Genomic DNA, 21,641 nt, shown 5'->3' on the forward strand with positions numbered 1-21,641 from the left:
ATACGAGAAAGCAAATCTGGCTTGCTTCAAATGCACGCTGTAACGGTCCTGAGCGTTAGTTACCTTTGAGAGTGGACATGGTGAGTTGATATTAGTCGAGAAAGGCTTTAAGGCGACAAGGACACCATTACCATCACCTCAATGAGTTTGAACGAGTTCGCGTAATGGGGCTGCGAGAAACTGGATGATCCTTCGGCGATATTCCAGAAAGCAGGAATTAAGCGACTGCACGTGACTGCTTGCAGCGGTGGTCAGGGGAATGTACGGTCGCACGAAGGCCGGGCTCCGGACGAATACGAGGCGCGACGAGGGAAGATTAAGGAAGGGCAGCCCTACGTTTCTAGCACTTGTAGACTTAGAGAGAGCTTTTGACCATGTTGGCTGGAATACTCTCTGAAGGTGGCAGGGGTAAAATACAGGGAGCGAAAGGCTATTTACAATTTGTACAGAAACCAGATGGCAGTTATAAGAGTCGAGGGGTATGAAAGGGAAGCAGTGGTTGAGGAGGGAGTGAGATAGGGTTGTAGCCTCTCCCCGATGTTATTCAATCTGTATATTGAGCAAGCAGCGAAGGAAACAAAAGAAAAATTCGGAGTAGGTATTAAAATCTATGGAGAAGAAGTAAAAACTTTGAGGTTCACCGATGACATTGTAATTCTGTCAGAGACAGCAAAGGACCGGGAAGAGGCAACTGAACGGAATGGACAGCGTCTTGAAAGGAGGGTAAAAGATGAACATCAACAAAAGCAAAACGAGGGTAATGGAATGTAGTCGAATTAAGTCGGGTGATGGTGAGGGAATTAGATTAGGAAATGAGACTCTTAAGGTAGTAAAGGAGTTTTGCTATTTGGGGAGCAAAATAACTGATGATGGTCGAAGTAGAGAGGATGTAAAATGTAGACTGGCAATGGCAAGGAAAGCGTTTCTGAGGAAGAAAAATTTGTTAACATCGGGTATAGATTTAAATGTCAGGAAGTCGTTTCTAAAAGTATTTGTAGGGAAGTGAAACGTGGACGATAAATAGCTCAGACAAGAAGAGAATAGAAGCTTTCGAAATGTGGTACTACTGAAGAATGATGAAGATTAGATGGGTAGATCAAATAACTAATGAGAAGTATTGAATAGAATTGGGGAGAAGAGGAGCTTGTGGTACAACTTGACTAGAAGAAGGGATCGTTTGGTAGGACATGTGCTGAGACATCGAGGAATCACAAATTTAGTATTGGAGGGCAGCGTGGAGGGTAAAAATCGTAGAGGGAGACCAAGAGATGAATACACTAAGCAGATTCAGATGGATGTAGGCTGCAGTATGTACTGTGAGATGAAGAATCTTGCACAGGTTAGAGTAACATGGAGAGCTGCATCAAACCAGTCTCAGGACTGAAGACCACAACAACAACAACGGAGAGCAAACAACCTCGCGTTCGGTGTATGGCCCTGGCGCATCGTACTGCAACTGCAGTAGCAACTTGAGCAGTAATTGGCTCCACAGTGACTCAACGGACTGTCACAAATCGGTTACTTCAAGGACAGCTCCGAGCCAGTCGCCACTTTGAGCATTTCAGTGAGCCCAAAGTACCGTCTTTTGCGACTTCAGTGGTGACAAGCAAGAGCTCATTGAAGGGCAGCGTGGACGTTTCTTGTGTTTTTTGATGAAATCTGGTTCACTTTCGGTGCCAGTGATCACCGTGTATTTGTTAGGCGGCCAGTTTGGGTCGTGCAACCACCCTGTCTGCATGCTAGACACACTAGACCCACACCTGGAGTTACATTCAGGGGTGAGATTTCGCATGACGGCAGGAGCGCTCTCGTGGCTATCCGACGCACTCTGCTTGCAAATCCGTACGTCAGTGTGGTGATTCGACCTGTTGTGGTGTCATTCAAGAACATCATTCCAGGGAGTATTTTCCAACGGGTTAGCGCTCGCCCACATAGCGCTCTTATTCTGCTCGATCACCAGATCTGTCTCCAACACCTATGGCACATCATCGGACTACATCCAGCAGTGACCGTCCCTTTAGTGACCGACTAAGTGCAACAGTCATGAAATTCCATCCCACAAACTAACAAGCGGCACCTGTACAACAGAATGCATGCACGTCTGCACGCTTGCAGTCAACATTCTGGCGGTTACAGGGTTATTAAGGTACAAAATTTCACATTTGCAATGGCCTGTCAGACACATACATCAACCTGCTTTCTTGCAATGGTAATCACTCAATTATGTTACCTACACAAAGGTATTGGCGAAATTTCATTACTCTACTTTTTTTTTGTTGCTGCGATTTTTTTCCGTCAGTATATGATAGGTTAAGAAAAACAACGTGATATACTTCTTTACATGAGAACATGTGAGGCAATACTGACCTTACAAAGAAGGTAGACTGAAGAAGGGAAAACTACATTTTCCTGAATACGCTCTCGGAAGTCCTGATGGTAGCAAGGATTACATACAGGGAGCGGAAGGTTTCCTAAAACTTGTAGAGAAACGAGAAGTAGTTGATGACCGATTGAGACGGGGTTAAAGCCTATCCCTCATGTTATTTGATTTCTACATTGAGCAAACAAAAATGAAACCAAAGACAAATTTGGCAGGTCAGGGAGTAGACATAAAAATTTTAAGGCTTGCTGATGGCATGTTTATTCGGCCAGAGACGGCAAAGGACTTGGAAGATCAGTTGAACGGAACGGGTAGAACATTGAAATGTGCAGTCAGGAAACAGTACATATGTGACCACAAAATATTTATATTTCAACAGTTTTCTGCTATTATTTTTATAGAGCTGCTAAAGATGTCTTATACGATTACGTAAGACGTTTTGTAAAAATCATAACAAAAAGAAAAAAAAATGGCTCTAAGCACTATGGGACTTAACTTCTGAGGTCATCAGTTCCCTAGAACTTAGAACTACTTAAACCTAACTAACCTAAGGACATCACACACATCATTGCCCGAGGCAGGATTCGAACCTGCGACCGTAGCGTTCGCGCGGCTCCAGACTGTAGCGCCTAGAATCGCTCGGTCAATCCGGCCGGCTCATAACAAAAATTAAGCTGCGAAAGACGGGCAGTATTAATTTTTAGCTACATAATAAACATCGCTGGAGTTCCAGTTGAGCAACAATGGGTGCAAATATTAAAACATATTTTCTTTATTCAGTTTTTTGATTCCGAACAGTCATCAATTTGGAATATAAAATATTCATTACCAAATGAAATACGGTATTGAAACCTCACCTTAGAAAAATTATACATAACTGTGCTTAAACTGACACACAATATTTTTTAGCGCAACGCAATCTGACTTTTAATAATCCCTACAAAAGAATGGCCCTGACTACTGCTATACAGCGAGCGCCACTACTGCCAACTAAATAAAAGAATCAAACTGCTGAAGGCACTAACTACTGATAGGCATAGTTAGCAAATGAAAGATTTTGATAGAAAACAATGTATTTACCTTAATAGTCATAATATATATGACATCCAGTCTTACAAATTTTAAAACTCCGCCATCTCTCTCCCCACGTCCACCACTGCTGGCGGCTCACCTCCAACTGCGCAACGCTACGCGCTGCTAGCATCCAGCTGCTGCTGCCCAACACTACAATGGCAGACAACAATGCAAACCAGCCACAGACTGCACACGGCGCAGCCAGTGATTTTCATACAGAGCGCTACGTGGCGGCGGCGTTACCAATAAAAAAAACCTAAACAGCCTACTTACAGTATTAGAGGCATTCAATAAGTAATAATTTATTTTCTTAGTCAGTTTAGGTTGAAAAAATGCGGAATTTGTTGTGCGATATCATGGAATATTGTCGCCATAGTTTCATGAAGTGCTGGTAGATGGCGACGCTATACGTAGCCTTTAGAATGGCGTCTGTAGCGGAAGAGTGTTCCAAGCAGAGAGCTGTGATTGAGTTTCTTTTGGCGAACAGCCAAGCAAGGAAGATATTCGTAGGCGCTTGCAGAACGTCTGTGAACAAAAACGCGGTGAGCCGTTTGGCGAGGCGTCTGTCATCTCAACAAGGTCGCGCAAACTTGTCCCATCTCCAGCGTGCCGGTCGGCCGCACACAGCAGTGACTCCTGCAGTGTTGGAAGGTGCGGACACTCTCATCGGAGGTGATCGACGGATCACACCAAACACCTCGCAGCACAATCGAACGTCTCTGTTGGTAGTGTTGACATACTCGCCGACCAGTTGGGATACTCAACGATATGTGCTCCCTGGATTCCTCGTCACCTAACACAAGGCCGTAAAGAGCAACGAAGGACCATCTATGCGGTGTTGCTTCCACGTTACGGGTCTGATTGTGACACTTTCTTGTCGAACATTGTCACGGGCGAAAAAACATGGATTCATCACTTCGACTGTACTCGCATTCGGGAGGACGACGGTTCAATCCCGTCTCCGGCCATCCTGATTTATGTTTTCCGTGATTTCCCTAAATCGTTTCAGGCAAATGCCGGGATGGTTCCTTTGAAAGGGCACGGCCGATTTCCTTCCCAATCCTTCCCTAACCCGAGCTTGCGCTCCGTCTCTAATGACCTCGTTGTCGACGGGACGTTAAACACTAACCACCACCACCACCATCACTTCGAACTGGAAACAAAACTGCAATCCATGTAGTGGGTTCAAATGGCTCTGAGCACTATGGGACTCAACTGCTGTGGTCATTAGTCCCCTAGAACTTAGAACTACTTAAACCTAACTAACCTAAGGACATCACACACATCCATACCCGAGGCAGGATTCGAACCTGCGACCGTAGCAGTCGCACGGTTCCGAACTGCGCGCCTAGAACCGCGAGACCACCGCGGCCGGCCCATGTAGTGGGGCCACACCATTTCTCCTCTCAAGAAAAAGTTCAAAGCCACACCCTGAACCGGTAAAGTCATGACTGTCTTCTGGGACTGTGGAACGATTATTATATTTGGCGTCACCCTTCATGGTGCAACGATCAACTCTGAAGTTTGTCGTGCTACCCTCAAGAAGCTAAAGAAACGACTCCACAAAAATTCTAGCGAACTTTTCCTTCTCCGTGACAACAGAAGGCCTCACTGTATTCTGTACACCAGAGAGAAGCTCACAAAACCTCATTGGACTGCTCTTCCTCATCCACCATACAGCCCGGACCTCGCACCTCCCGACTTCCATCCGTTTGGCCCAATGAAGGATGCGATCCGCGGGAAGCGGTGTGTGGAACGTGGGAGATCATTGATGGAGCAAGATTATGGGTCCGACGTCGACTAGTAGATTGATTCAACGCGGGAATACAGGCACTGCCTTTAACATGGAGTGAGGCCGTCGCATTGAACGGAGATGATATTGAAAAATAGGGCTTATAGCATAAAAAGTGGGGATAATATGGTGTACTGGAATCCTGAATAAACCTAAACTGCTATCAGAAAAAAAGTGTTGCATTAAATGTTCAGGGCAATCATATTTCCTCATTGGATACGTAATCAGCTATCTCCGTTTCCTTAAAACTTTTTTGGTGTACTTGATTTTGGCTTTCGCATAGATAACAAATATTACTGCTGTTTTACCGGTGTATGGTGTAGGTTTATTTGCGTACAATGGGAATATTAGCGAATCCAACTTGGAGCCTTGTGGTAGATCAGTAAAAGTGTGGATGAAGGCTCTGAGGCACTCCCCGACAGCAGCTTCGCAACCTGCTGATGTGTACCCAGCTATTAGCTTTGCTACGTCGCTTTCGTTTTCTCCAGTCGCCACGGAAAAGTCTCCCCTGTCGCCGACAGCAGCCTTCACAACCAGTTCTGCGGGAAGTGAGCAGTTTATATTGTGCAATATCTTGTTACCAGAAGGAAAATTTCACTAGAGAATAAGAGGCAAAGTACCTGCCAGAGACATGTTGTTCAGACCCTGCAAAAAGCTAGTGTAACTGGTTACATATTAACGATAGAAGGAGGAGATTACGCCGTGATGCGGCATGTTTTGTACAGCTAATCTTCATGTCTCATAATACACGGCGAGTGCCAACGTTAGTCGCTCTCCGTTCCACTGGATTTGCGTGTCAGCTAGGGGCAAAAAAAACTATCCTTAAGTTTCTGTTAGCTCTTTAATCTCTCTTTTTTTATTGTCATCGTCAATACGCGAGATCACGAGTTATGTGATGTAGGCAATAGATATATGCCACAGTCTACGTGCGCTGCTGGTGTCATAAATTTCCTCAACTGGCATCTTCTGGAACAACGCCACAAAGAGAAACAGAGAGAGAGAAGAATGTGTCTGCTGTTAACAGAGGATTTAAGGAGAATAAACATGTAAGGCCATCTCTCCCCAATTCACCCCCTCCTAGGATGACATCAGTGAAACGCATCTGTCTGCGTTAAGAGTAAATTCTGTGTCAATATCTGAGGAAGTTTTCTAAATGTTTGCGTAACGTATATCTCATCAAGGTAAAAAAAGTCATGGAATACCATAAGCTGGTGTATAGATGTTGGTTGTATCACGTACACAAAAAAAATGAAACTGCAATGCATTCGTGGACTGTCACTTGTATTCTTTTCACACGAAAAGATTGCTGACATGACTTTGGCCGCACGACGGGTGTTAACAGACTTTGAACGTGAAATGGTAGTTGGAGTTAGACGCATACGACATTCCATTCCAAAAACTGTCGGGGAATTCAATATACCTAGGTCCACAGTGTCCACAATGTGCCGAGAATAATAAAATTTCAGGCATTACCTTTCATCAAGGACAACGTAATCACCGACGGCCGTCACAACGAGCAGCGGTGTTTAGGCAGAGTCACTGCCAACATAAAAGCAACTCTGCGTGAAATAAGCAAAGAAATCAATGTAGAACCTGCGACTAACGTATCCGTTAGGTCGGCGCTGCAAAATTTGCCATTAATGGGGTGTGGCAGCAGTTCATTTGCCAACAGCACGACATCGCCTGCAGCACCTCTCCTGGGCTCTTGACCATATCGGTTGCACCCCAGATGACTGGAAAACTATGGCCTGGTCAGATGAGACATAATTTAAATTGGTAACAGCTCGTGGTAGGGTTCGAGTGTGGCTCAAACACCCGAAGCCATGAACTCAAGTTGTCAACAAGGCATGGTTCAAGCTGGTGGTGGCCCCACAATGATGTGGGCAGTGTTTGCATGGAATGTTCTGCGTGGTCCAATTGAACCGATCATTAACTGGAAATGATTCATTTGCAGCCCTTCATGGACTTCATATACGAAACAACGATGTCGTGTCACCGGGTCACAATTGTTCGTGATTGGTTTGAAGAACACTCTGAACAATATTTGCGAATGATTTGGCCATCCAGTCGCCCAACATAAATCCCATTGAACTTCTGGGGGACATAATCGAGAGATCAGTTCGTGCGCAAAATCCTGCACGAGCAACACTTCGGCAAATATGGACGGCTCAATATTTCTGCACGAGACTTCAGACAACTCGTTGAATCTATACCACAAGGAGACACTGCATTATTCCGGGCAAAATGACGTCCGAAATTATATTAGGACGTATCCCATGACTTTTGTCACCTCAGTGTAAGGGGAAAAGTCGGTATCAGGCCGGAATTCACCAAGTGAGGTGTGGTAAACCGCCTAAAATTCACATCCAGACACGCCGACTCACCGGCTCTCGTCGTTAATCCGCTTGTCGGATTCGACCCGGAACTGGTGCGTTTCCACCAGTCTGGAAGCTATCGGGGCAGGTACAATGCTACCACTCTTTCAACAACTGGTCTTTAAGTTCAGTACGTAACGTAATTCCGTCTGGGCTACACAGGCGTGTTACGATACTAGCAATCCAATCCTCAAATCCCTCCACTTCGTCTGTTAGTCACACTTGAACAAGATCGCAAACTCTCGAGCACTAAGAACACAACATTCTCGGCTTCAATTCAGAGTAAAACATGGAATTTTTGAGAATCACCCTCATCGTCTTCATCAGGAAAGGGCTGCTGTGGCAGCCTTATACAGCCCACAGACGTCGTCTGATTGGTCAGAAATCAGGTAATGCTATAACAGATGGTGACGACGTCACCGCTGGTGGCACCACCACTCCCGTCGTAGCGTAAACATTGAGATGAATATCTCTGGTTCCTCTCTGCATCGAGAGCCCGCTTCCGCGCACCGTTGAGATTATATCCGCTGTCGAGGTTGAAGTTGTCCTCACTAATCCTTATTTCCACAGCCTCGTTAATTACAGAATCCAAGTACGCTGGAGCCTGGAAAAAACCTTTGTTTCAAATGGCTCTGAGTACTATGTGACAACTGCTGAGGTCATCAGTCCCCTAGAACTTAGAACTACTTAAACCTAAGGACATCACACACATCCATGCCCGATGCAGGATTCGAACCTGCGACCGTAGCGGTCGAGCGGTTCCAGACTGTAAAACCTTTGTTTCATCACATAATATTTTGTGTTTGATTGTAAGGCTGTACTCAACATATTCCTACCTCTCAAGTTCTAGATTTTTAATATATCGATGGACCATTATGGAATATGGGTAATAGCTCAAAATTGGTTCCTCTCTTTAACAACAGATAGCAAAAGAACATTGTGCACAGTGTTGAGTATCGCTGTGATGTGCTGTCTGGGTGGGGCACTGTCAAATGTGGAGGGGGGGGGGGGGAGGAGGGGGAGTGCCTCAGTGATCAGTGTTGGAGCCACTCCTGTTCCTTATATAATTAATATGCCCTCTAGTATTTCATATAATTCTAAAACCTTTGTGTTTGCTTTTAGTAAAGGGTGTGCAGTTCATACGTTCATGGCTTGTTGAAAATAAACTAATGCTAAGCCACAGTATGACTCAGGTTTTACAGTTTCTAACACACAATTTAACAAAACACGACGTTTCAATTTCACAGAATTGGCATACGATTAGTGAAGCTGAACAGTCCAAATTTCTAGGTGTTCAAACTGATAATAAACTGTCGTGGAAAGCCTACATTCAGCATCTTGTTCAAAGACTGAAATATTCGAACGGTATCTGAAGTAAGTGATCGTTCGACCCGAAAATTAGTCTGCTTTGTTTATTCTCATTCGCTTGCGTCGTATCGTATAACACACACACCAACGTGATGCCAATCCTGAGCGGTCCATTCGGTATGTTGTGGGCCTATCTGTACGGCGCTGCATGGTGTCGTGGTTGCAAAGATGGACCCCGCCATGGACGTCGGGAGTGTAGTTGCGCATCTTGCTGCCAATTGCACACAGTCTGAGTCGTTCAAAAATGGTTCAAATGGTTCTGAACACCATGGGGCTTAACATCTGTGGTCATAAATCCCCTAGAACTTAGAACTACTTAAACCTGACTAACCTAGGGATGTCACACACATCCATGCCCGAGGCGGGATTTGAACCTGCGACCGTAGCGGTCACGCGGTTCCAAACTGAAGCGCCTAGAACCGCACGGCCAGTCTGAGACGTAACACGACGTCCTGTGACTGCATGAAAAGCATTATTCAACATGGTGGCGTTTCTGTCATGGTTCCTCCAAGCCATAATCCGTAGATAGTGGTCATCCACTGCAGTAGTAGCCCTTTGGCGGCTTGACGAGGCATTGCATCGACGGTTTCTGTCTCTCTGTATCTTCTCCACGGCTGAATAACATCGCTTCGGTTCACTCCGAGAGGCCTGGACACTTCCCTTGTTGAGAGGCCTTCCTGGCCCAAAGTAACAATACGGGCGCGATCGAACGGCGGTATTGACCGTCTAGGCATGGTTGAACAACAGATAACACGATCTGTGTACCTCCTTCCTGGTGGAATGAATGGAAATGATCGGCTGTTGGACCCCCTCCGTATAACAGGCGCATGATTGTTTACATCTTTGGGCAGGTTTAGTCACATCTCTGAACAGTCAAAAGGGCTGTGTCTGTGATACAATATATCCACGGTCATCGCCTATCATCAGGCGTTCTGGGAACCAGGGTGATGCAAAACATTTTTCATATGTGGATTTTGGGGTAACTCTTCCCATTCTCAAACGATATTTTTGGCTCGGAAACGGGTAGTTCGGACAATAAGTGTTGCAAATTCGTGAACCTCTTGTTGACGTTCACTAATGTGAGTAGTCTGTCATTGGCCCCTCAATATATATATCCTTTACCGTCGTTTCGTGTTAACAATATCATCTTATTCCCAAGAATTAGCATCTTTCAGTCAGTCAGACAGAAATCCAATCTGCATTTGTATCGCACTTTTATGCAGAATAGTGTACCGTATACTCCTGCATCCATTTTCAATAAGCTACCAGAAGAATTCAAAGTTCATAGCAGTAATACAAGTGTTTTCAAATCGAAACTGAAGAGTTTCCTCACGGGTCACTACTTCTATTCTGTTGAGGAGTCCCTTGAAAACTTAAGCTGATTCGTATCATATTGTTGATTGCGTTTAGTTAAACTTAGGGTCTGACTTTTTTTGGATTCATAAACACGTTATCTGTTACTACTTTTACGTTGTAGTTCCATGTACTGACACATTCCATGACCTTGGATGTTTACTCCTCTATTTGATCTTACGGAACTAAACGCGCAAATAAAAATAAATAAAATGTCTGCATAGCCGTCGGGAATGGCATGATAGACTGACCGAATTAAAAACTTCCCCACTCACAAGGGATGGTATAAATCCCAGGGACTCTAAGGCGAAGACTATGTTTAACAGGGTGTACTGTCTTCTTTATCTTCTTAAGAGGTCGGAAAAAAGATCTTACACTTCGTCTTCCCAGGACTGGGATTTATAATATATACATGACGATAGTATCTGTTCCCGAAAGAACAGTTACCGTAGATGACCATGCAGCTTTGCTAGAAATGAAATGATAATTAAGTGGACACCCTAGCTGCAAACAGGCGTTGATGTACTTCATTAGGGACATGTCGAAAATGTTTGCCCCGACCAGAACTCGAACCCGGGATTTCCTGCTTACATGGCAGATGCTCTATTCATCTGAGCCACTGAGGGCACAGAGCGTAGCGCGACTGCAGGGACTTATCCCTTGCACGCTCCCCGTGAGACCCATATTCCCAACATGTCCACACCGCTACATTCGAGTGTGCCTAAGAGATGTTTGCCCATCACACTCATAACTAGTGGCAGATTAATCTAGTTGGTGTGGTGTGGACATGTTCGGAATGTGGGTTTTAGGGAGAGCGTGCAAGGGATAAGTCCCTGCAGTCGCACTATCCTCTGTGCCCTTGATGGCTCAGATGGATTAGCCGGCACGGTGGCTCAGCGTGTTCGGTCAGAGGGTTAGCTGCCCTCTGGAATAAAAAAAACTGAGTGAATGGATCAATAACGAACTTCAACGGGCGTCATGGGACGTACGCCACGAACAAGTGAAACGAACTATAACGAACAAAACGAGATTTAAAAAAAAATAAAGATGGATAGAGCATCTGCCATGTAAGCAGGAGATCTCGGGTTCGAGTCCCGGTTGGGGCACACATTTTCAACATGTCCCTAATGAAGTACATCAACGCCTGTTTGCAGCTAGGGTGTCCATTTAATTATCATTTCATTTATAATATACCCTGTGAGCAGCAGCTGTTTAGACAGCCATTTCCTCCTGAGGAAGAAGTAGTCGGCTAAACCTCTGGGTTTTACCCTGATTCACGCAGCAAGAAGTCTGAGAATGATTTATGCAACTGTGCCATCGCGAAAGAGTACACTCACCACTGCAGCATGTGAACAGTTTGTGAGCTTAGTTGTTTCCGAAATGCTTCTACCCTTCACATTCCCGGACGTCATACAAATGGATCAGTTTCCCACATCGCCCTGACACACTTTATATTCCCTCCACTGCTAGAGCTGCCACTTATCAATTGTGAGTGGTTACCACACGAAGATGTTTATCATAGGCGACCAGTGTATAAACACAATGGAGCACTGCGTCACAATGGCCACGCTCATATAAAAGAGGAATCTTACGGATTATCTATCGCAGAACAGTAAACAATTTCGAAGCCAACACGATGGTGATCCAAGATTTCACTCCGTTTCCAAACAATTGGATAGCAGCAACAAGCTCTGTAGAAATAACGAATGCAGTCAAATTTCTCATGTGTGTAGGAGAGCGGCACCAGATCTTGCAGATCTAGAACTTCTCAAAAATAGACATCCAGACAGCACGTAGCAATGTAAGGAATTATACTTACCGAATGTGAGGAAAGATATAACTTAGTAAAAGGAATATTTTCAATCATAAAAAGAGTCTTATAAAATCAGTAGCTAACGGCTACAAAGAGATAGTAGTGTTGATGAATAAATTCGTCTTTGAGATCAGTGATTCTAAAAGCATAAATGATTGCAACAATCCATATTTCACTGAAGAAGTGTAAATTGATTTGGCCACATTTCAACTCTACAGGATAAGAAATGAGACCTTTAGTTTCCTTTAAACACTACTCTCAATGAAGAGACAAAATTTACTTTCTGCAGTTGTTTACAAAACCGAGGGGTCTTCGTTTTAGATTGAAGAAGAAGGCATTCTTTAAGAAAAACAGTGAAACAATGGCTGATGAAAATTAGGCCAAGCAAGACCCCTATGGCCAGCGAAGATGAAGGGCTTCATGGCAGGCAGGTGGCCCTAAAAATAAAGTAAAAGAGAAAACTTGGTCTGGTACACGGGCCTGCCTTCTCTGTTCTATAAGAGGAGCATTGTTTGTTTCAGTAGAGGAGCAATGGACATTCCAGGAGAGTAGTCTTGTCTTGTTTGGTTTTTAGTAGAATCTCGTTCGTTTCAAAAAAAAAGACTTATTTGTTATAGAGTGAGAGTCTCTTACACAAACAAGTTTTTTTTCTGAAATGAACAAGATTCTACTAAAAAGCAAACAAGATGAGACTACTCTCCTCAAATGGCCATTGCTCCTCTTCTGAAACAAATAATGCTCCTCTTATAGAACAAAGAAGACAGGCCCGTGTCACTCTTTTTCTTAAAGACTGCCTCCTTCTTCAATCTAAAACGAAGAACCCCCGGTTTTATCAACAACTGCAGAAAGTAAATTTTATCTCTTCATTGAGAGTAGTGTTCAAAGGAAACTAAGGTTCTCATTTCTTATTCTTTAGAGTTGAAATGTGGCCAAATCAATTTACACTTCTTCAGTGAAATATGGATTGTTGCAATCATTTATACCTTTAGAACCACTGACCTTTAACACTGATTTTCATTAGAAGAACAGTTTCTAAGGCTTTGGAAGAGATTTGCTGCTTGTTTTGGAAGAAATATTGTACACCTGTTTTGAAAAGGGGGTTTATTTGACGCTTAGAACAGGAATCGTGGTCATTATGTTACGTTGAAGAGTATTACAAGCATTAGCAAAACTTTCAACGCTATAGCATGGGGAACTAGCCACACATCATGTTTGGGCAGACAGCATGAGAGGCAATAAGATGTTAAAGTTAGACTATGAATACAGAGGTCTTGCTTTCGATCATGGTCAGTCCTAGGAGTTCTGAGTGTTACTACTTTCACCTCTGGCATTATTTGTTGAAGTGAAATATGTTGACATGCACCATGCGTCAAGGTCCAAATAACTGTAACACTGCAGTATTGTGCGTATGTGTGTTTGTCTTTCTCTGTTGACCACATTGATACTTTCCTACTTACTTCAGTTTAATTATCATTATGCATTTGGTTCCAGCTCCTGACTACCCAGTCTGCAAGAGGGACAGCCCCGACGTGAACGACTGTTTAAAGAAGGCGCTGACCGTGGTCGTCAAGCTGCTGGCCACAGGTGAGACTCATAATTACGTTTGGTCCACTCACTGCTGTTGCGTGTATGCCCACGCGGAGCAGGGGGGAAAACATTGAAATTATCTAGAAAATAAAAATGAGATTGATATATTTTGTCTGTCTGAGCATCATGTAACTGTGGGGATGGAAAATGTTAGTATAAATGGGTGTAATTCAGCGTCTTACACTTGTAGATCTAGTATGGATAAAGAAGGAGTTGCCATTTCCATAAAACATCTGTATAAATACAGAAATGTTGAAGTAAGCAAATTTTGTGTTGATCAGCACTTTGAGGTTTGTGCATGTAAACTTCAGCTAGATAATGTTGTGTTGATATTAGCAACAGTGTACAGGTCTCCACTAGGAGATTGGGGCTATTCATAAAAAAGTTTGACTCCCTATTATGCTGTCTGTCAGACAAAGAGAAGAAGTTTTTAATCTGTGGTGATTTCAGTGTTAACTTTCTAAGCAATTCTGATAGGAAAAGGGAACTAGAAGTGTTGTTAACAACATATAGCTTAGAATCAGTGAGCATGCTTTCCATGTGGTAAATGGATTATCTGACCATAATGCACAACTGATTAACTTACATAACCTAACAGGGTGTACACTTCAGAATCCATTAAGTAAAAGTGTGAGGGTGCTCAACCTGGTATCTATAGATTACTTCAGAGAAAGTTTAGGAAATGTAACTGGGAAGATGTATATAATGAGCCAAACGCTAATGATAAATGCAGCATACTTCTTGATAAATTTAGATCCCTTTTTGAACATTGTTTTCCAAATAAAATTACTAAATGTAACACCACAAACTTTTCAAAGAAACCTCGGATTACTACAGGTATTAAAGTGTCTTAAGAAAGAAAATAAAACTGTATGAGACAGCAAGAACTAGAAAAGATCCAGAATTAGTTTTAAACCATAAAAATTATTGTAGCATACTGAGAAAAGTTGTAAGAAAATCAAGAAATATGTATGTTAGAGAAGAAATTAACAAATCCAGCAATAAAATCGAATCAATATGAAATGTTTTTAGAAGGGAGACAGGAAGAGTAACCAGTGACGTAGGTAGTGCTACTCTTAAAGAGAATGAGACCATCTTAACCAACAGTACACAGGTAGCCCATGTATTTAACTATCACTTCTTAAGTGTAGGATAAAAAATTGGTGAGAATAGTTCAAAAGAAAAAGCCAGGCAGTACCTGGAAGAGCCAGCTTTGAAAAAGTTTAGTCAGATTAAGTTTCATCTAACAACCTCCTGTAAAATAAGGAAAATTATTAAATCTTTGAAAAATAAATGTTCCGTTGGAGTAGATGACACCTCTAACAAGTTATTAAAACAATGTGGAGCAATTACAGCTGATTTTTTGAGTCACATATGTAATTCATAACATCGAGTATAGATTTAAGTGCCAGGAAGTCGTTTCTGAAGGTATTTGTATGGAGTGTAGCCATGTAAGGAAGTGAAAGATGGACGATAAATAGTTTGGTCAAGAAGAGAATAGAAGCTTTCGAAATGTGGTACTACAGAAGAATGCTGAAGATTAGATGGGTAGACCACAAAACTAATGAGGAGGTATTGAATAGAATTGGAGAGAAGAGGAGTTTGTGGCACAACTTGACAAGAAGAAGGGACCGGTTGGTAGGACATTAGTTGAGGCATCAGGGTATCACAAATTTAGCATTGGAGGGCAGTGTGGAGGGTAAAAATCGTAGAGGGAGACCAAGAGATGAATACACTAAGCATATTCAGAAGGATGTAGGTTGCAGTAAGTACTGGGAGATGAAGAAGCTTGCACAGGATATAGTAACATGCAAGGCTGCATGAAACCAGTCTCTGCACTGAAGACCACAACAACAACAACAACAACAACAACAACAATGTAATGTATCACTGACTAAGGGTATTTTTCCAGACAGGTTAAAATATGCCATTGTCAGGCCTCTCTACAAAAACGTGGAAACCACAGATGTCAATAATTACCGGTCAGTATCCTTGCTTACAGCAAATCTTTGAGAAAGTAATGTATTCAAGAGTGGTTAGCCATCTCAACAGTAATGGGATACTTAGTAAATCACAGTTCGGATTTCAGAAATGCTGTTCCACTGAGACAGCAATATACAATTTCATTCTCAAACTAATAGAGTCTTTAAATAGTAAAATGTCACCAGTAGGAGTATTCTGTGACTTATCCAAATCATTTGATTGTGTGAACCACGCCATTATGTTAGAGAAATTACAATTGTATGGTATAAATGGAACAGCGTATGAGCGGTTTAAGTCATGGATACAGAACAGGAAGCAAAAAGTCTCTTTATATGCGTCAAGTGATTCAAAGGAGTTTGCCACTTCATCTAAGTGAGGTGAAATTACATTAGGTGTTCCACATGGTTCGATCATGGATCCCGTCCTTTTCTTGATATATGCGAATGACCTCCCTTCTTATGTGAAACAAGATGCTGAACTGACACTGTTTGCTGATGATACAAGCATAATTATTAATAGAGTAAAAGAAAGTCCGATATAAAATGATACAAATAAGGTCTTTGGAAAAGTTATTAATTGGTTTTCTGCGAATGGCCTTGCTCTGAAAAAACACAGTCCATCCAATTTTCTGCTGCAAAAAGTATAATTCCTTCAATATACATAACACATCAAAAGACGTCAATAGCCAGGGTAGAACATACTAAGTATTTGAGTGTACATATAGATGAGAATCTTAATTGGAAAATTCAAATTTTTGTTCTCTTAAAGCGATTAGGTTCAGCAACTTTTGCAATCAGAATAATTGCCAATTTTGAGGATGTAGAAATTAGTAAGCTAACATACTTTGCATACTTCCAAACTCTGATGTCATATGGAATAATATTCTGGGACAACTCAACACTTAGGGAAAAAGTATTTACTGCTCAAAAGAAAGTAGTCAGAATGATGTGTAGAGTTCATAGTCGCACATCTTGTAGCCATGTGTTTAAAGACAGCCGGGGTGGCCGAGATGTTCTAGGCGCTACAGTCTGGAACCGCGCGACCGATACGGTCGCAGGTTCTAATCCTGCCTCGGTTATGGATGTGTGTGATATCCTTAGATTAGATAGGTTTAAGTAGTTCTAGGGGACTGATGCATTTAGAAGTTAAGTCCCATAGTGCTCAGAGCCATTTGAACCATCTGTTTAAAAGGTTAGGAATTCTTACAACTGCTTCACAGTACATTTACGCAGTAACGAAATTTTTTCTCAACAGCATGGACCAGTTTAAAATCGACATTCATGATTACAATATCAGAAAAAAGAAAGGCCTACACTAGCCTTTACTTAACCTATCTTTGGCACAGAAAGGGGTAAAATATGCTGCTTTAAATTTTTTGATAAATTACCAGATGAAATAAAATATCTGACAGACAGCAGTAATAGTTTCAAAAACAAATTGAAATCATATCTTCTTGAAAACTCCTTCTATACCATAGATGAATTATTGAATATGAGTAAATAAATCTGGAGACATAATATATGCATTTTGTGCCATTTAAGGGAATGGGATGTATAATAGAAATATTTAGGTATAACACTATAATGTAAACAAAAAAAACTTGTTTCCTGTACGCATTTCTTGTGCATTTGAAACGTTCCACATCATAATGGTTTTTCCGTGCTATTGATCAATGGAATACGTAACTAACTAACTAACTAACTAACTAACTATTAAAGTGATGTACCAATTCCAGACGTGGAAAAATTCCCTTGGCAATTTACTTACTCCCTATAAAATGCTGACAGCTGCATACTTGAAGGATCAGTAGCATCTGAGCACACAGCTGGACAGCTCTCGTGAAAGCACATCAAGGAAACGTAGCACCTTTTACACTTTTCCGATACAAACATTTGGAAAGAAATTGAAAAGCGAATGGGTCTGCTGGAACATCAATTTTTTTAAGAAAACAGTGACGAGTGAGAAGTAGTTGGTTATTGATAGCTATAGCTGGCTGACATACAACCACCAGCAATGAACCAACTAGTGCTGTGGCTCCCTTTGTGTTGCCATTCTGCCGCACAAAGCATTCGTTGCGGCTGACAGATCTCATGTAGTAAAGTGTACTTAATGCGAAGATTAGACACATTTCAAGAAAGAGCATAGTTCCAGCACTGATTTGACAGTCCAAAGGTGCCTATCGTGGGAGAATTTCAAACTTTTTACGTGATGTTTGGAGCAAACAGTCACTTCAAACTTCATACTTTTTGTGAAAAAACTGATTTTTTTTTCAGTTTTCCTTAGCTTATACTGGGTGGACAAAGTGAAACTGGCGTGGAAGTTATATCATGCACTTTAAGATGCACTTCATACACTTAAGTAAGTTGTGTTGCCCATCTTATGGTGAAAGCTGAATTTTCTGGGCTAGTTTTGCTCTACCATATACCAAACGCAGTGCTTTACAAAACTTAAAAAGATCCAGTACCAGCATACGTAATTTATTGTAATCAACAAAAGAAAATTGTCTTTCACTAAGGATAACAGATTCAGAGACACAAGACGGGAAAATTTCACTACTTACAAAAAATAAATAAATAGGTAAATAAAATATGACTGTAGCCCTAATTTAAGTTAAGAACTGTTCCCTGGCATGTTTAGAAACACTATCAGTTCTATATCATTCGTCAGTATCAGAATTCATAAACGCATTTTGTATGAGACAAAGACTTTAAAATGATTTTCTATCACTGTGGAGAGTGGACCACTCTGGCGGCTGTCTGCGTACACTACTTGTTGCCACAACGTCAAAACATCGGACCTCAAATTAATTTAAATAAAAGCGTAAAAGCAAAAATTCTTAACGCCGTTCTGTGAAAGCAGATTGCAGATCACGTACTGAGCGTGACAGTTGCTGAGCGGAACACAAATGTGATCAGTTCCTTAAAGGAGCTGCAGGCATTGTGCCGGCATGCTACAAGGCCGTATCCCAATGTTGAAGACATGGATCAATTAAAATTATTACGTCTTACCTATTTCTTATTGTTCATCATTACATTTACAGTAGTCATCTTTGGATCGAATACGCCCATGACAACCTTTCTGCAACTTTTCAAAGTCGGTCTTCTTCACAGTGTTGCATGTCTTCTGCTGTTTCAGATTTTTGCCCTGTCAACTTTATTTTCATCTTGAGGGAGAGATCATATGGTTCATACTTCTAGCATTTTGATTTTATAAAAATGTGCTGTGTAATGTACATGATATGCGATAGAGGACATCTTTTTGCACATTACCTTATATGGACATAATTTTACTCTTGATGTATCGAGATTTTCTGGCAGAGGAGAAGGATTCTTCCACTGTGGCGACTGCTGTGATTTTGAGAATGGTAGCTATAAAACAATTTTCGTCATCAGAGACAATCTTTGGAAGAAATTCTGCATAATCTTGAAGCAATTCTCTGCAGGTTTTAACACGTGTTCCTTCTGATGTCTTGGGGCAGGTGTGTCACAGACTCCACCGGAATCGTTCTTCTGGGTAGTTCTTCTGAACATTTTATGGTGTGATACGAGTCCACGGCCGACTGGAAAGCCCATCTTCAATATCAGTCGATGTTCGCCCGTATTTGAAACGCTCATACCAATTCAAGTCTGCGTCTGACCCAAGAGTTGTCTCCAAGTGCATACTTCCAAACGCATTCTTCAAGATTAGGAGCGTTTCTGCTGCTGTTTTTTGAAGTTTAAAACAAAATTTTATGCAGACACACTGATCTTCCGTACCAACCAGCATAAAGCTGCAAACTCACGGAAACACGAAAATAATGGAGCAAAACAGTCATTTGCTAGTCACTTGCCACCATGATTAAAGAAGGATGTGTAGGGAGGCTCCTGGAGGTACTTCAGCATAATGCTAATAATTTGTGAGCAAAATTCAACTTCCGGGACTTCTAGACACGACCATGCACTGAAGCGGCGCTTCCCGCCTGTACTGCAGTCGCTGCCAACCTTTCAGACAATATCACCGCTGTACGAGATCAGATGTCGACCTACACGACCAAAACAATCTGGCCCGAAATAAAAATTGTGGTTGGAAAAAAAGAAGAAAAACTATTTTTAAAATGACACAAGATAAGTGCTACACTACGGGAAAATGACAGTACACCCTTTTAGATGTTTCCAGTTGAGTCAAGATTTATTGTTGCAACAGTGGACGTAGAGTACATGAAATGATCACATTTACAGATAAATAGTACAAGCGGTACTGAGGTAACGACTCATGCTGAGACACACATATCAGTACGTGGTGTAGTCTCCACGAATGGCAATGCAAGTGCTGACTCTGGCATCCAGCAGATCATACAGACGGTGAATACTGTCCTGCGATACGTTATGCCACTCCTGCTCGATCTGTTCGCACACTTCTGTATGAGTTGTTGGTTGACGAGTCGCTCCAGTAACTTTTTGACCTATCATATCCCATGGGTACTCAATTAGAGACAAGTCCGGAGATTATGCAGGGCAGAACACGTTAAGTTTAACGGCCAGTGTGTGGTCGAGCATTAGCCTGTTGGAACAACACATCTTCCTGTTGCAAGAACGGCAACAAAAGGGGTCTAAGAACATTCTTCACGTACCGAGCGCCGGTTAGAGTCCCCTCCAGAAACACCAAAGCTGAACGAGACAATATCACCGCTGGACGAGATCAGATGTCGACCTACACATCCAAAAACTCTGGCCCGAAATAAAAATTGTGTTTGGAAAGAAGGAAAATGGGGCAATGAACAGGTCGATAAGGCTGTCAAGGAGGCCTGCAGAGAGCAGGATGTGGTCCAGTGTCGTATGTGTGTGAGGAGTGCCCGATCCGAAGACGCGTGAGGGTCAGTTCTACCCGCCTGAGCACTAAGTTAGGGCCAGTGTGTCTTGGACGAGACGGCGCTCACGGGGTCTACGTCGTACGCGTAGTCGATCGTCACTTACATGCTGCCAAAATCTCTTTTCATCGCTAAGAACCAAGGGGCGCTATTTAATCTTCCAAGTGATCCCCTGACGGCACGAGTCGAACCATGAACGTCAATGCAGCGGCGGGAATGGAAGAAGGGCTAGATGTGTGCGTGCCCGTAATCCCACTGCTAATAATCGGTTCACAACAGTTCGTGTTTACATTTCCAGGCTCACAAGTCCTCTTATCTGTGCTGTGGTATCTGTACGACCTGCTGCTGCCGCCCTTACAATACGACGATCCAGGAGGGCGTCTGCACTGCAATGATCGAGTGGGAATTCGAGAAATAGTCTTCAATACAAAATGAGCGTTCCTAAAATGTCCACTGCATTATCGCAATTGAAAAACAATTGAATACAAACCTCCCGTCTGTCACTGTAAACCACACCCAGTCTCCCCTCTATTCTACCAACAGTGCGCCACAACGTGAGTTTCAAAAAAGCAGTTTACCGCGCTCCACCCAAGTGTAAATTATTTGTAGGTTAAAAGTCTGCACAGTGTATCGACAGAGGTAACATGCGTGACTGTATTACACTGTCACTGATGTTGTTTGGTCAATAGGCAGGTCACATATGATCTTCATTTTGTGATAGGTTACAGTGCGAGGAATCCTGTGTTAACTGACTTGCAGGTAAAACAACATTTGTGTAATTGTGTCATGTCGGCTCATCTAAAATTAAGAAAATTTGTTGAATGGTCAACACAGTAACTGTGTTTACAATTTACATATCATCTCTGTATGTAAGTTTCGACAGGTTTTAAGCTTATAATGCTACAGAACAGATTATATTTTATTAAAAAAGTATATGTTATACTGTGCTAATTATGTCTGATGTAAGTATTACTGTAACTTCCTTTCAATGTGTTTGTACATTGGTACACTAATTCGGGACTTGAAATGATTAGTTCTTTGTCGCGAAGTGAAAATCCGCCTTACTGTAA

General features: G+C 42.2%; 1 protein-coding gene across 1 annotated transcript in view; it reads left to right on the forward strand.

The window, feature by feature from the left end:
- LOC126285293 (protein takeout-like) overlaps positions 1-21,641 on the forward strand; it is a 59,086-nt gene that overhangs the window by 9,976 nt on the left and 27,469 nt on the right. Inside the window, exon 2 of the mRNA XM_049984581.1 lies at positions 13,647-13,739. Coding sequence (XP_049840538.1) covers positions 13,647-13,739 — 93 coding nt within the window. The remainder of the gene's footprint in view (positions 1-13,646; positions 13,740-21,641) is intronic.

The sequence above is a fragment of the Schistocerca gregaria genome, chromosome 8, assembly GCF_023897955.1.
Source record: "Schistocerca gregaria isolate iqSchGreg1 chromosome 8, iqSchGreg1.2, whole genome shotgun sequence".
Classification (NCBI taxonomy): Eukaryota; Metazoa; Arthropoda; class Insecta; order Orthoptera; family Acrididae; genus Schistocerca; species Schistocerca gregaria.